The sequence below is a fragment of the Ranitomeya imitator genome, chromosome 1 (assembly GCF_032444005.1).
Source record: "Ranitomeya imitator isolate aRanImi1 chromosome 1, aRanImi1.pri, whole genome shotgun sequence".
In the NCBI taxonomy this organism is placed as follows: Eukaryota; Metazoa; Chordata; class Amphibia; order Anura; family Dendrobatidae; genus Ranitomeya; species Ranitomeya imitator.
In genome coordinates this window covers 717,256,904-717,274,108 of record NC_091282.1, presented here as the reverse complement: position 1 = coordinate 717,274,108, position 17,205 = coordinate 717,256,904, and the positions used below count along the sequence as shown (strand labels likewise).

The 17,205-nt window shown below is 41.7% G+C and overlaps 1 protein-coding gene across 1 annotated transcript in view; it reads left to right on the top strand.

Moving 5' to 3' along the window:
* SPRED1 (sprouty related EVH1 domain containing 1) overlaps window positions 1-15,767 on the top strand; it is an 87,593-nt gene extending 71,826 nt beyond the window's left edge. The window contains exons 5-6 of the mRNA XM_069732493.1: window positions 8,412-8,561; window positions 14,185-15,767. Coding sequence (XP_069588594.1) covers window positions 8,412-8,561; window positions 14,185-14,829 — 795 coding nt within the window. The 3' untranslated portion in view covers window positions 14,830-15,767. The remainder of the gene's footprint in view (window positions 1-8,411; window positions 8,562-14,184) is intronic.
* The last annotated feature ends 1,438 nt before the right edge of the window (window positions 15,768-17,205 follow it).

Sequence of the window (17,205 nt, the reverse complement as noted above, 5' to 3'; positions counted from 1 at the left end):
TAATGTCCCTCATCTGTCCTTCAACTCTGCAATTTTTCCCAAATCGGACAACCGTTTCCTATAAACCTCCGAGCACAGATGTCAAAAACTCAGAGTCCTAAAGAGACAGTGGCCTAGTTGGTGTTTTGAGCAGTAATGGAGATGTGAAAATCTTCGCTATGATTCTGTTTTGTCTTCAGACAGACGTTGATGTGGGAGGCAGAAGCCGCCATTAACAGGTTGTTTCTGATCTCTCGCCCAAGTGTCTACATTGTGCTTCTAGTCACAAAATTTGTCAGGAAATGTTTATGGCAAACGGTCCTATTCATAATATATCGGTGCAAGTTCACTAACGATGGGACATAATGGTACAAGCCCAGAGATGGAACCGCCATGTCAAATATTGAAGGGATTGTCCACTACTGGAAACTACTTATTTCACAAAAAAACACATTATTCTCACTTCCGGGAACAGCGGCCTGTCAACAATTTCGATGCTGCAACTCTCCTGTTCACATGATATTGTCATGTCATTTGAGAGCTGCATTCCATCAGTGGGTGATGATTGACTGCAGCGCTGATGGAACATAGCAATGTCACATGAACTACGGGAGCCAGAGCACCAACATTGCTGGAACGTCCCCGGTCCGAGTCGTGACTATACGACTTTTTTTATTTTATGCAGAACCCACTATGAAGCAGACTTCCCTTTTAGTTTGCGTTTCCAGTTTATGCATTAAAATATAGTCTATTTTATTTGTTGCTCTTATTGTAAAGCAGAAGTCTCCACTTTATGCAAAGTGGTAATGATACTGTGCCCATGTACACGTTCTGCAGTCCTTCTCAAATTGAGAGGCACCCCTAGTTGTTGTTGAGGTGCTGCTTGGTAGACCGTTTCCATAGAAGTGATTCTTTGTAGCAGTCTTTTCCACGGCTAGTGCAACTTATAGTTTAGAAACATAATTAACTCATTCTGTACTTATGCGGAGGACCATGCAACACCTTTGGTCTGCCTGGTGAGACTTGATGTCATCTTTGGTCTGTTTGGTAAAGCTGGCGCGTCGTCTTTGGTGTGCCTGGTGAAGCTTGGGCGTTGTCTTTGGTCTGCCTGATGAAACCTGGGCTTCGCCTTTGGTCTGCCTGGTGAGGCCCATTGATCATCTTTGGTCTGCCTGGTGAGACCCGGGAGTCACCTTTGGTCTGCCCGGTGAGGCCTGGGCATCGCCTTTGGTCTGCCTGGTGAGGCCCGGGGATCATCTTTGGTCTGCCTAGTGAGACCCGGGAGTCACCCTTGGTCTGCCTAGTGAAGCCTGGGCATCGTATTTGGTCTGCCTGGTGAAGCCTGGGCGTCACCTTTGGTCTGCCCGGTGAAGCCTGGGCGTCACCTTTGGTCTGCCTGGTGAGGCCCGGGGATCATCTTTGGTCTGCCTAGTGAGACCCGGGAGTCACCCTTGGTCTGCCTAGTGAAGCCTGGGCATCGTATTTGGTCTGCCTGGTGAAGCTTGGGCGTCGCCTTTGGTCTGACTGGTGAGGCCCGGGGATCATCTTTGGCCTGCCTGATGAGGCCCGGGCATCTTCATTGGTCTGCCTTATGAGGCCTTAGAAAAAGAATCTCTGGTCTGGACACTGCCTGTGATATCGGTTAAAGGAAATTAAGTCATGTCCTAGTTAGTTTTTATGCTGGAAATACACCAGAGCTACTCGCTGGACAGGCAACAGCAATATTTCTTGAATGCCCCATAAAAATGAGCTGAGCGGCTGTGTTCTTTAGTAGACACCTCTTAGCTTCAACGGACATGTTTTATTACCAAGGGAAGATGTCGAGAGTGTTTTTAGTTGATTCCATGAAATCGATTTTGGTCAGATTTCGCAAACATTGGGTTCAGACAGGCCAAGCACAATGTCTGTACTGACTGCAGGTCTCCCAACCCGAGTTTACAGCCTCATAAACACAAATGTGACAGTAAATTTTGGTTGGGAAACCTGTGGTCAGTACAGGCATTGCACTCCATTTATGGACCATGGAATATGCCCATGTGAACCTGGCCTAAGCATTGCGGTCTTAGAAATCTCATGGGCAAGTTTTAATCTTTACCATGAGACACATCATGCCCAAGGCACAAGTTAGACAATAATAGTCTGAAGTATTATTTTTTGAATCTACAAGTATCATGTTAATAATCTAACGCAAAAATCCTGTTTTTAGACAACTCTTCCTTTATGGACAATGTATAGCCATAGGTGGAACGAAGGTCTATCGTGAACCAATACTGAAAACACATGTAACTGATTTGTAATGGTTTTAGTATGTAATTCCTTTTCCCAAATTGTAAGACACCAAAGCAGAACAATTCTCTGAAGGACTGCTTTATGAATAATTACAAATACAGCTCTGGCAAAAATTAAGAGACCACCGCATCAAAACCGTGTCATCGGCAGCCCAATCTCCAGACCTGAACCCCATTGAAAACCTCTGGAATGTAATCAAGAGGATGATGGATAGTCACAAGCCATCAAACAAAGAAGAACTGCTTACATTTTTGCGCCAGAAGCAGTGTGAAAGACTGGTGGAAAGCATGCCAAGACGCATGAAATCTGTGATTAAAAATCATGGTTATTCCACAAAATATTGAACTCTGAGTTAAAACATTAGTATTGTTGTTTCTAAACTATTATGAACTTGTTTTCTTTGCATTCTTTGAGGTCTGAAAGCACTGCTTTGTTTTGTTTTAATTTCGACCATTTCTCCTTTTCAGAAAAAAAAAATACAAAATTTATTGCTTAGAAATTCGGAGACGTCAGAAGTTTATAGAATAAAAGAACAATTTACATTTTACTCAAAAATATACCTATAAAGAGAAAAATCAGACAAACTGAACATTTTGCAGCAGTCTCTTAATTTTTGCCAGAGCTGTATATGTAAATACGAATGAATATGGTCTTGAGTTTACTCCAACAATAAGCAACATGAACGTCAACTTCTTGGACCTTAACATTTATGTAGAGGGAAACCAATTGCTTACAAAATGCTATCGGAAAGAAGTGGATGCAAACAGCTTCATCCACGTCACTAGTTGCCATCTCCCCGTATGGCTCACTAACATACCTAAGAGCCAATTTACACGCATAAAACGTAATTGTACCAAAGAGGACGACTATCGTACAGAAGCAGAATTTTTAACACAGCAGTTTCTAGATAAAGGCTATCCAGAATACTTATTGGAACAAGTGAAACTTGATATAGAAATTATACCAAGAGACAAGCTGGTATATCCTGCTAAATCAACCACTGTACAAGAAGTTAACATTAGGGACCAAATAGGTCAACTACCATTTATATCTCGGTTCCACACAGGACAGAAACAATTCAGAAGAATTATTGGGAAACACTGGACAGTGCTGCAAGGGGACGAAACGGTGGGAAAATATCTACCTAGCTTTCCAAAGTTTATATACAAAAAAAAGCCCAATCTTTGGGCCATATTATATCCCCTACCACTAAACTAGCTATAAATGATGGGGCCAAATGGTCCAGAACACTCCCACAGCCTAATGCAGGCTCTGTGCCATGTGGAAGTGGTTATAGCTACATTAACACCCGTTTTAAGAAAATAAGACAGCTCACATTTAGGGACATGAGTGGAAAAAAGGAATTCACCATAAGGGAAAAGATTACGTGTTTTTCAACAGGGGTCATATACTTGATTCGATGCCCCTGCAACAAACTTTACGTGGGACGCACTAAGCGATACCTCATGACTCGGATCAAGGAACATTTGAAAAATATCCAGAAAGGTCATGTAGGACACCCTTTATCACGTCATTTTTTGGTGAAACACAACAAATCAATTAAAGGGGTATTCTTTACCGGCATCCAAATGGTTCACCAGAACCCAAGGAGGAGCGATTTTATCAAGAGTATGTCCAGGGCGAAAACGCAATGGATATTTACCCTGGACAGCCTAGCTCCAAAGGGTCTAAACCAGTGGTCCCCAACTCCGGTCCTCAAGAGCCACCAACAGGTCATGTTTTCAGGATTTCTTTAGTATTTCACAGGTGATTGAATGCTTGCCTGTGAAGGTGATGCAATTATCACCTGTGCAATACTAAGGAAATCCTGAAAACATGACCTGTTGGTGGCTCTTGAGGAGCGGAGTTGGGGAACACTGGTCTAAACCGTGAGTTGGAACTAATTGCATTCTGGTTTATGAAGGACATGGGTCAATTCACCATTGGTCAGGTACTAATGAAGGAGAACATTGATAAATGGTGATATAGGGACATCGCTACATACACTGGATAAAAATATACGGAGAATATATAGAAATGTATAGAATTAAAAGGGTGCTAAAAGATTTAAAAAAAAAAAAAAAAACCTTGAAATATTTTTGAGGAATTTTGAAAGAAATGGTTTTCAGAAATTTTTTAAGAATTTTGTAAGAATTTGGAAAGGATTTTTAAGGGATTTTTTAAAAAGTTCCCCAAAAAATCTTTTATGTGCGGATCCCCCCCTTTTCTAGATATATTAAAAATATTAAATATGTTTTAGATATAAAATGCTCTGGAGTACAGTATGTACATATCTGTGTAATATAAGCCCTAATATTCCTAAAAATCTCTTTTTTAACAAACTATACTCATTCCTCACATCTCGCTATATACCATCCACCATACATCACTTAATACATTTTACATTGATATTTTATATTTTATGTTGATTAATAAACATTTTTGTTTTTAATGCACATATGCACTTATTCATACAGGAACAACTGGAACTGTTTATAGGCATGGTTTGCTATTTTAATATACGGTATATTAATTACACCCCTAAAGAAATTCTAGTTCTGTTATAAGCATACAGGAGCTTTGACATGAATATTTGGCACCTGCTGGGGAGCTTGGGGTTAAAATGGTGGGTGGCGCGCAAGCACGGGTGGAGAATATATAAGATAAGGAGAGTCTAGGGAGCGGTAACCCTGATGAAGAAGAGCGCCGATATTTAAAACGCGTTGGTTGTTTTCCTTCCCTCTTTTTGAGCGCCGTAGAGCTCTGTACTGCGTGTGACGTCACTAGTAGGAGGAGTCTATCAGCCATTTGTTTCGCTTCGCGTGGTATCCAGGGAACGCTACCGGCCGGGGCTTCCCTGGTCCACACCGCGTTCTACCGCCTGATACATACAGTGCCGCAGCCTCGGCTGTCTACACCAGGCAGGTGAACAGCCACTCAACACAGCTTGGCATGATTACAATCACGTTATGCAGGCGTTTTAGGTGTCTTGGGTGTTTGTAACTGGTTATAGGATTATTATAACAATTTGGAACAGAATTGGGGTTGGTTTCAGGCCATTTATTCTTGTGATACCCTATATAGTTTTTCCTTCATTCATCCTCAAGCGCGGTGTCGATTTGCTATAAGAGTTCCATATTGAGATACAGAGCGGCACTACCCTGTTCGATTCCAGCAGCTGAGGATTAGTAGTGTTTAGGGTTTGCGCCAGTGTGATTATTTACTACTGTATGTGTAAATTGCTAGATCTCCCAACTTTGAACAATGAGAAAGTGAACCACGCACTGTATTGCACAAATGTTATTTTATGCTAAGCTAGTACCCTACTCTCTCCCATTCCTTTTGTGTCCAAACATAAATTTTGCTCTTAGTGAGTATTATGGCCAACAGTACACTCCCCACAGTATGATGCCAAACAGTACATATCCCTCCACACAGTATGATTCCCCACAGTATATTCCTCCCCACATACAATATTATGCCCCCACAGTGCATTCCTCCCCACACACAGTATTTTGTCCCCGCAGTACATTCTCCACACCCAGTATAATGCCCCCACAGTAGATTCCTCCCCACACAGCCTATGATGTCTCCACAAAACATTGCCACTCCCTCACACCTGCAGTACATTCCTCCCCACACACAAACAAAATACATTCCCCTGAACACAGTATGATGCTTCCCACAGTACATTCCCCTAACCACTGTAGGATGTCCCCACAATAGATTATCCTACCAGGTAGGATGTCCCCACAGTACATTCCCCTACTCTAGGGGTGGGGAACCATTTTTCTGCCAAGGGCCACTTGGATATTTATAGCATCCTTCGGTGGCTGTACAAAATTATTAACTTGAATTTGTCTTTTTTCGGCCTTACTAACTGTTACTATCAATTATTAGGTCTGTAGAAGGACGTAGATCTGGGGATTTATTATGATGGAATATAGGCTGAACAGGATGGACAAATGTCTTTTTTCGGCCTTACTAACTATGTTACTATGTTACTATGTTAAAATTACCTTGCTATATTTGCAAAGCTGTAGAGTCGGTATCCCAAACCACTGACTCCAACTCATCAATTTCTCTGACTTCCGACTCCACAGCACTAGTCCCTACTGAGCATGTACATAAAGTACAGCACAGATTCATCTCATCTACAACTCCACAGCACTGGTCACTACTGAGCATGTACATAAAGTACAGCACAGATTCATCTCATCTACAACTCCACAGCACTGGTCACTACTGAGCATGTACATAAAGTACAGCACAGATTCATCTCATCTATGACTCCACAGCACTGCTCACTACTGAGCATGTACATAAAGTGCAGCACAGATTCATCTCATCTATGACTCCACAGCACTGGTCACTACTGAGCATGTACATAAAGTGCAGCACAGATTCATCTCATCTATGACTCCACATCACTGCTCACTACTGAGCATATACATAAAGTGCAGCACAGATTCATCTCATCTATGACTCCACAGCACTAGTCCCTACTGAGCATGTACATAAAGTGCAGCACAGATTCATCTCATCTACAACTCCACAGCACTGGTCACTACTGAGCATGTACATAAAGTACAGCACAGATTCATCTCGTCTATGACTCCACAGCACTGCTCACTACTGAGCATGTACATAAAGTGCAGCACAGATTCATCTCATCTATGACTCCACATCACTGGTCACTACTGAGCATATACATAAAGTGCAGCACAGATTCATCTCATCTATGACTCCACAGCACAGGTCACTACTGAGCATGTACATAAAGTACAGCACAGATTCATCTCATCTATGACTCCACAGCACTGGTCACTACTGAGCATGTACATAAAGTGCAGCACAGATTCATCTCATCTATGACTCCACAGCACTGGCCTCTACTGAGCATGTACATAAAGTGCAGCACAGATTCATCTCAACTAAAATCCAGATACTTGGATCAGAAACAGAACAGACATTTATAGGACATTTCATAACTTTCCCAAATTATTCTGAAAACATTTATAGCACATCCTGCACTGAACTACTGATCCCAAATTATTATATATTTTAGGAGTCAGTCGGTCCACTTTATACCTGACTCCAACTCGGTCAAACATTTAATTAACTTCTCCCTAATGTGACGGCTGGCACTGCTTCTCTTTGGTGCAGCTGTGATGTTATATGGATGATGATGCTACTCGTAACTGCTTTTCCAGATTTACGTCGGTCTGGAGTGCAGGCAACTTTTTGCAATACGTTTTGTAAAGAGCTCACAGCAGTTAGTCATACGGCACACAGATGTGTAATTACACTGCAAGTCTCCTCACATTTATTAAAGGGAACCTGTCCCCCCCAATATCGAAGATGAGCTAAGCCCACCAGCATCAGGAGCTTATCTACAGCATTCTGTAATGCTGTAGATAAGCCCCGATGTATCCTGAAAAATGAGAAAAAGAGGTTAGATTATACTCCCCAAGGTGCGATCCCGCTGCGGTCCGGTCCGATGGGCGTCACGGTCCGGTCCGGGGCCTCCCATCTTCTTACGGTGACGTCCTCTTCTTGTATTCATGCTGCGGCTCCGGTGCAGGCGTACTTTGTCTGCCCTGTTGAGGGCAGAGCAAAGTACTGCAGTGCGCAGGCGCTGGGCCTCTCTGACCTTTCCCGACACCTGAGCACTGCAGTACGCCTGCGCTGGAGCCGCAGCGTGAAGACAAGAAGAGGACGTCATCGTAAGAAGATAGGAGACTCCGGACCGGACTGCGACGGCCATCGGTCGGACCGCCCCCCCAGGTGAGTATAATCTAACCTCTTTTTCTTACCTTTCAGGATACATCGGGGCTTATCTACAGCATTACAGAATGCTATAGATAAGCCCCTGATGCCGGTGGGCTTAGTTCATCTTTGATTTTGGGGGTGACGGGTTCCCTTTAAACTGGAGCAATGGGAGAGTCTTGGTCATGTTTCACCTGTAGTCATGGCTTAAACCTTGCATGGCACACGTGGTGTGGCATCAGTTATTGCTTCTCCAGGAGTATATGGATTCTTTTTTGCATTTTATTCAATGTAGTGTTTTATTTGTATCTTTTACCACAAACTATTTATTTATATATGCATGTCATGATTTTTCTTATGTCTGTCCTTTTTAGATGAGTAAGGAAGATAATTGCAGTACTCAGAACAATGACTCGTTTTCCCATTGTGACTCGATTCCAACGGATGAACTCTACCGCAGCTCTGCCATCAGGCCTTCTCCCTTTGAAAACCTTAATCCCAGAAGAGCCTATATGCACACCCAGGTGAGACAGCGAGGTGTTTGTATTGCTTCACCCACTCCTTTCCAGGGTTCATACATTTTATATTTTAGATGTACTTTTAGGCTATGTTCACACGTTGCGTCTTTTCTGCGGGCCAAACCTGCTCTTTTGGCAATAAAGAAACTATTTACAAAAATGCAGGTTTTGCTGCCTGTTTTTATTGCTGGTTTTTGTTGTCTCGTGTGTTGATAAAAACGCAGCAAATAAATACATTTTATCAGGTACATTTGTCTCTTGTAAATGCTGACAGTTTAACGCAAAAAAAAAAAAAATGTGATGCAACGTCCTGAGTTTTTTTGTGCCAAAAATACAGGAAAAACTGATACCTGCGTTTTTTGCTGCGTTTTTGCACTTAGAAAACAATGAATATGTGTGAAAAAAATGCTTCAAAAACGTTGACAAAAGGGACATGCAGCATTTTTCCAATTCAGTCAGAAAAAAAGGCCTTTTGTGCATGAGATTTTTGAAATCTGATAGCTTTTATTGGTATTGTAAATCACAGCTTAAAACTTGCATTAAAAAATGCAGCAAAAACGCAATCTGTGAACATAGCCTTACACTTTCTCCAATGCTCATCAATGCTAGTCAGTACGTTTCTAGCTCCACAGGCCGCATACGGAGCAGTGAAAGTGAATCACCTTCCTCCAGTCTGCCTCCCTTACACACCTGTTTTACACACCCACATTAAGGGCATATTTGAATGTCCATGCGCATAGGGTTCATACAATGCAAGTTTGGCTCATTTAAAGTTGTGGCGGGCTTTGTATTTTTTTGGCCCCAGGGGCCAAAAAGAAGGGAGGAGGATGTGATCAGTCACCCATTGTGAATGGCGTGATTGTGCCATTTTAATTCTGCGTGTGATAACAACTGGAAGGTGATCTCTACAGTACAGGAATTGTCAGACTTAAGTGGCCGGTGTGAAAACTAAAAGATTTCAGATTTAATTTTAAACTTGAGCAACTTGAAAAATTAGAAAAACTTAAAAAAAAAAAATTCTAAAAACTATTTAACACAATCGTAATTTAAACAAAAAAAAAAAAAGTATTTTTCAAACAATACATTCCTATTTAGTAGACTTAAAGGGTGTTCCCCTATTTTTAAGAATTATTCTAAATGGGCCCAGATTTGAATAATAAAAATATATTCAAAAACATAAATAATAATCCACCCTCTCTTCTTTCCCTCCTGGTCTCAGGGCAGCAATATCCAGAAAGGGTGCCATGTCATCAGTGGCCACTGATTGGCTGCAGTGGTCATGTGCGAATGCCCAAGACCAGTAGCAGAGGTTACTGTAGTGAGTGCAGAGGAGCATTGCCGGTTCAGATGGCAAATATAGGATTTTTTGTTTTTAAATGTAGCGTCTTAGGCCCAGTGAGAATCATTTTTTAAAATAGGGGAAAAATAACTTTAATAAGTTAAAACATGTTAGGTTTTCCATTTTTTTACATACTTTAAAAATGTTTTTTTTTTAAGGGTATGTTTAGTTTAGAGAGCCCATTTGCAAACATCATTATGGATTTCTACTGCCATAGATTGAGGGGTCTCATTTGTCTCATTTGTAAAGAGGAGTGTGGAGTAGTTAAAGGGACTGTCTCACTGTGGATTAACCAACATGAACCAATTTTTTAATCCTGTATGATTAAAGGCTAAGTTTCAACTACGATACTTTCCTGTGGTGCTGTAAAACATCCCCTTTAAACAATGGAGAGCAGAGAAACAACACTCCTTGCCGGCTTCCTCCATAGATTACAGTTGATCTCTGGAGCGGGGTTATTGTCAAGGTTAACGATAGTGTCACCCATAGAAAACAATCTTATATGCAAAATTTCAGGAAGCGTCATTTTCGTGTTTGTGCTTTTTTGAAAGTGAACAAATAAATTATATACAATAGTAAAGCATGTACTGTCCTTGGCCAAGTGACGTTTTTAATTAAATAGTCTTGTGTCTTGAAAGTCCCAGCAAGGGCAGGTGCAGATTGCCATTTTCTCCACACCCAAGAAAATCTGTCTGCTTATGCATATCATACGCCAGGCTCAGGCCAGGACCACATTTTCTCCGAGGTGGAGAGAATAAAAAAGTTTCTCCACCTGCTCTCTGTCAGTCAGTGAAAATCAGACTGCATTCTGATGTCATCAAGTGCAGTCCAATTTTTTATTGGTGTGTGTGTGTGTATATATATATATATATATATATATATATATATATATATATATATTAGTGAGACATACACTATGTTCAAAATTATTATGCAGATGGCATATTTCTCGGATTTTCCTAAATGGTCGGTGCAAAGGACAGTCAGTCTAATAAAAGTCATCGCCCATTAGAGTATACATCGAATTTTATTGAAGAAACCTCCCAATGATAACAGTGTAATCTCCAAAATGAAGAAAAACGCAAAATGCACTGTTCCGCACAGTAGAATTTCTAAACATTTGATATGTTTTAAAGAACTGAAAATGCTCATTTGTGGAATTTGCAGCATTAGGAGGTCACATTCACTGAACAAAAAAGCTATTTAACTCCAAAACATCCTAACAGGCCAAGTTACATGTTAATATAGGACCCCTTCTTTGAGATCACCTTCACAATTCTTGCATTCTTGAGTTTTTGGAGAGTTTCTGCTTGTACGTCTTTGCATGAAGTCAGAATAGTCTCCCAGAGCTGCTGTTTTGCTGTGAACTGCCTCCCACCCTCATAGATCTTGTGCTGGATGATACTCCAAAGGTTCTCTGTATGGTTGAGGTCAGGGGAAGATGGTGGCCACACCATGAGTTTATCTCCTTTTATGCCCATAGCAGCCAATGACTCAGAGGTATTATTTGCAGCATGAGATGGTGCATTGTCATGCATGAACATGATTTTGCTCCTGAAGGCACGTTTCTGCTTTTAGACCATGGAAGAAAGTTGTCAGTCAGAAACGCTATTTACTTTACAGAGGTCTTTTTCACATCTTCAGGAACCTTAAAGGACCCCACCAGCTGTTTCCCCATGATTCCGGCCCAAAACATGACTCATCCACCTCCTTGCTGATGTCGCAGCCTTGTTGCGACATGGTGGCCATCCACCAACCATCCACTACTCCATCCATCTGGACCATCCAGGGTTGCTCGACACTTGTCAGTAAACAACTGTTTGAAAATTAGTCTTCATGTATGTCTGGGCCCACTGCAACTGTTTCTGCTCATGAACACTGTTTAGGGGTGGCCGAATAGTAGGTTTATGCACCACAGCAAGCCTTTGAATTATCATACACCTTGAGGTTCAAGGGACTCCAGAGGCACCAGCAGCTTCAAATAACTGTTTGCTGCTTTGTAATGATATTTTGGCAGCTGCTCTCTTAATCCAATGAATTTGTCTGGCAGAAACCTTCCTCATTATGCCTTTATCTGCATGAACTCTGTCTGTGCTCTATTTTAGTCACAAATCTCTTCACAAAAACTTTGTGATCATCATACTGTGAAGTATCTAATTTTTTCATACCTTGTCCAACGCATTGCACCATTTAACGCTTTTCAGCAGCAGAGAGATCCTTTTTATTTCTCATATTGCTTGAAACCTTTGGCCTGCTTAATAATGTGGAACATCATTTTTAAGTAGTTTTCCTTTAATTAGAATCACCTGGAAAACTAATTATCACATGTGTTTAAGATTGATTTCAGTTATCTATTGAGCCCTGAGACACAATACCATCCACAAGTTTATTTGAAAAACAAAACAATTAAATCTTTGACACTTTAATCCAATCTGCATAATAATTTGGAACACAGTGTGTGTGTGTATGTGTATATATATATATATATATATATATATATATGTATGTATATATGTGTATATATATATATATATATATATATATATCTTTAGATTTCATACAGCGCTAGAGAGCAGAAAAGCCAGTAATTCAATCGCCGGCTTTTGCTATCTTTTTCTCAAACCCGACATGATATGAGACATGGTTTACATACAGTAAACCATTTCATATTTCTTATTTTTTTACATATTCCTCATTAGTAATGTTACAAGTGTATGTGTGTAAAATTTGGGGACTCTAGCTGTTAAAATAAAGGGTTAAATAGCAGAAAAAACTTGCGTGGGCTCCCGCGCAATTTTTCTCCACCAGAGTGGGAAAGCCAGTGACTGAGGGCAAATATTAATAGCCTAGAGATGGACCATGGTTATAGGACCCCCACAGCTAAAAACATCTGCTCCCAGCCACCCCAGAAAAGGCACATCTTCCAGATGTGCCTTTTCTGGGGTGGCTGGGGCAGATATTTTTAGCCAGGGGGGTCCTATAACCATGGTCCCTCTCTAGGTTATTAATATCTGCCCTCAGTCACTGGCTTTCCCACTTTGGCGGAGAAAATTGCACGAGAGCCCACGCCAATTTTTGCCGTGATTTAAGGTACCGTCACATTGAACGATATCGCTAGCGATCCGTGACATTGCAGCGTCCTGGCTAGCGATATCGTTCAGTTTGACACGCAGCAGCGATCAGGATCCTGCTGTGATGTCGTTGGTCGCTGCAGAAAGTCCAGAACTTTATTTTGTCGCTGGACTCCCTGTAGACATCGCTGAATCTGCGTGTGTGACACCGATTCAGCGATGTCTTCACTGGTAACCAGGGTAAACATCGGGTTACTAAGAGCAGGGCCGCGCTTAGTAACCCGATATTTACCCTGGTTACCAGTGCAAAAGTTAAAAAAAAACAAACACTACATACTTACCTTCCGGTGTCTGTCCCTGGCGCTGTGCTTTCCTGCACTGGCTGTGAGCGCCGGCCAGCCGGAAAGCACAGCGGTGACAGTCAGTGCAGGAAAGCAGAGCGCCGGGGACAGACAGCGGAAGGTAAGTATGTAGTGTTTGTTTTTTTTACTTTTACGATGGTAACCAAGGTAAACATTGGGTTACTAAGCGCGGCCTTGCGCTTAGTAACCCGATGTTTACCCTGGTTACCGGCATCGTTGGTCGCTGGAGAGCTGTCTGTGTGACAGCTCTCCAGCGACCAAACAGCGACGCTGCAGCGATCGACATCGTTGTCGGTATCGCTGCACCATCGCTCAGTGTGAAGGTACCTTAACAGCTAGAGCCCCCAAATGTTGCACACAGCCACTTGGAACATTAGTAGTGAGGAATATGTAAAAAAAATGAGGGATATGAGATGGTTTACTGTATGTAAACCATGTCTCAAATCATGTCGGGTTTGGGAAGGAGATGGCAAAAGCCGGCAATTGAATTACCGGCTTTTCTGCTATCTAGCGCTGTTTGAAATATATATATATATATATATATATTAGACTGTATATATGTTTTAACGAATATTTGAGCCCATGGATCCATTGTATGTCCATTTTGCAAGCCGGCGAGTAAATCTCGCTGTATGGATGCCATACAGATTACATACGGAGGATGACGTGCAAAATACGCTGACAGACCCTCCCTACGGATGGCACACTATTTTGGGAACATTTCTGCGTATTACGGCCGTAAAAAACGGACCGTATTTCCATACGCTGAGTGTGACCCCGGCCTTAAGTGATGCAATGGCTATAACGTTATCTGCCCATTTCACATGATCACTTACCCAAGCCATTATTTCTTCCAGGTCCCTCTCAAGCCCCTCCGCCACGTCAGCTTCCAGGATGAAGATGAGATTGTGCGTATCAACCCTCGGGACATCATCATTCAGCGCTACGCCGACTACCGCCATCCCGACATCTGGAGGAACGACACTGAGCGCGAGGAACATGAGATCAGTGCTCCTTTCACCAAGGCGGACTGTAAAAAGAACAATTATCTTTACTCTCCAGCTAATGGCAAAAACTCGCTCAAGGAGCAAAAAACTTCTGGGGTTTTTAAGACTCAGCCGACATCCTCTCTAAAAAAGCGAAGGAAAGAGGATGGAGAACGCTCGCGGTGCGTGTACTGCCAGGAGCGCTTCAACCACGAAGAGAATGGAAGGGGAAAGTGTCAGGATGCTCCGGATCCCATCCGCAGGTGCATCTATCAGGTCAGCTGCATGCTGTGTGCCGAGAGTATGCTCTACCACTGCATGTCAGACTCTGAAGGAGACTTCTCTGACCCCTGTTCTTGCGACGCCTCCGATGAAAACTTGTGCCTGCGCTGGCTGGCTCTAGTCACTCTATCCTTCATTGCCCCCTGTATGTGCTGCTACCTCCCTCTACGAGCCTGTCACCACTGTGGGGAGATGTGTGGCTGCTGTGGGGGGAAGCACAAAGCCGCCGGATGACATCGTTACTCTGCAAACACCGGAGGAATTTCTTAATTTGCCAGGTGGCTGCTGGAACCGACACGGGCAGTTATAAGGTGACGCCGATGAAAGTGGATCATACGTGGTGGACTGTACCGGAGCTATCTGCCTTCAGATAGGACCAGCGAGAATATGTAACAGTGCCAGTCTTGCATTAGATATATATATATATAAATATATATAAATATTATTTTATTTTTTTCCTTTTTTGTAATTAATATTATTTTATTTTGTATTTGCCATTCCGGAATGAATGCCGATTATTCAATCGTCTTGTAACATAGGAACTACAGGACATCACACCAGATGAGAATGTTTGATGAATGGGTGAATGTTTTCTCGGTAGAGAGGCGGTGAGGGAACTATAGAACAAATATATAGAAATATATATATATATGTATGTATGTCCCATCTTCTCTCCTCGCAGTTTATTAATAACTCTGGTACTTCCAGAACGTGAACTAATAACCTTGTATAGAAAAACGAGCGATTGGATGACCTACAAATATCCGAATGAATTTTTAGTGGAACTAAATAATTTCTAGTTTTATTCAAGTGATTTTTTTCTGTATAAATAACAAATGTCTATATTTAACTAAATGTACGGTACAAGAAAATTTTATGACTTTTGGGAGAAAGTTTCTTACAGCGCGCTCCTCACCCAGCTTCCCTTGTTTTCCTGATGACATTTGGGACATTCCGCTATAGGGCCGAGTCCTGCTGCCGTGTTGGGTGACCATGCGTCTTCGGCAGCTGAATGGTTAAAGCAAAGCTGATTATCAATGTATTGTTTTTATTTTTTTTATTTTTTTCCTGATGGTTTACTGTTTATTCAGCTTTTATCTGTTTCTCAAATCTACCTGTGTTATTTCACATTATTTATACACTCTGGTACATAGAATATAACACAAGTGTCAGATCCTTGTTTGTGCCTCTTTATTCTTGTGTGATGGTCCGATATGACAGTTTTGCAGACTTTTCACTTGAAATTGCTATTCTGGCCCTATTAGGTCTTCCTCTCACATGGTGATCAGGAGCTACATGGCGGTTTATAGGGTTCCACGAAAGCCATTATCTCCAAGGGAGGCTGTCCCTTTACTTTGCATTTCTGATATCCGAAGTCTTCGTTTATGTTCATACAATATATTTTTGCAGCAGGTATTTTGCACAAAAAATGTTGCCAGGAAAACCGCTTTTGATGTTCGTTTTTTTTTTTTATAACTGCAGCTGACAAAACGCAATGCAAAAAAACATACCGTGTGAATGAGATTTTAGAATTGTAATCTATTATCCCGCTAAAGAAAAAAGCTAGGACCAATGAATATTCCTATAAAGTCGTCTGCAAAACACTTTTGAACAATTGCGTTTGCTGCTGACATCGTTGTACATGTATGTAGTGTCTCAGAAGTCATAATGTAGACTATAAACTGTTGTTTCTTATCCTCTTACTGCCAGCAGACGGGATAGTACGTCAGCTGGCAGTATCCCCCGCTATGAGGTGGGCTCCGGCGGTGAGCCCACCTCAAAACCGAGACATGTCGGCTGTTTTTAACAGCTGACGTGTGCTCGCAATTTAAATGCACTTCCGGACGTTGGTCCGGAAATACACGCAGTGACGACCCCGTCGCGTGATCGGGAGGTCATTGCTGCGTTGCCATCATAACCAGAGGTCTCCTCGAGACCTCTATGATTGTGATAGCAAGCCTGTATTTCTGCTGCATAGAGGTGATCTGAGCATCATCTCTATGTAGCAAAGCTGATCAGGCTATGCCAGCTGCCAGCCTCCCATGGCAATTGAAGCATGCCAAATGTTAAAAAAAAAAAAAAAAGTGTTAAAAAATAAAAAACATAAAAGTTCAAATTACCCCCCCTTCAGCCCAATCAAAATAAAACAATAAAAAAAAATCAAACCTACACATATTTGGTATCGCCGCGTTCAGAATCACCCGATTTATCAACAAAAAATAAAGTTATGGCTCTGGAAAGAAGGGGAGCGAAAAACGAAAAATCGGAAAAAAGCTTCGGTCATGAATGGGTTAAAAACCTTACGTGATACAGACTTTTGGAGCACATATTCGTGTTCAGCATATCAAAATCTATTAGATACAATAAAATTTTCTCCGGGGACAAGAACTTCCCTGAAATTTGTTGTGCAGTGTAATCAACAAGTATCGGGCTGGGTAATGCGCCTAAGCATCACGAGAAAAAAAACAAAAAGAATGGTGGTACAAAATATTTCACAAATATATCAACTTTGTTAAATATATAACTGATCTTTGTTAAAAAAAAAAACAAACAGCTTAATCAGAGGGCTCTTCCCCCTGAGGAAGCTTGGTGAAACGCGTGTTGGAGCAC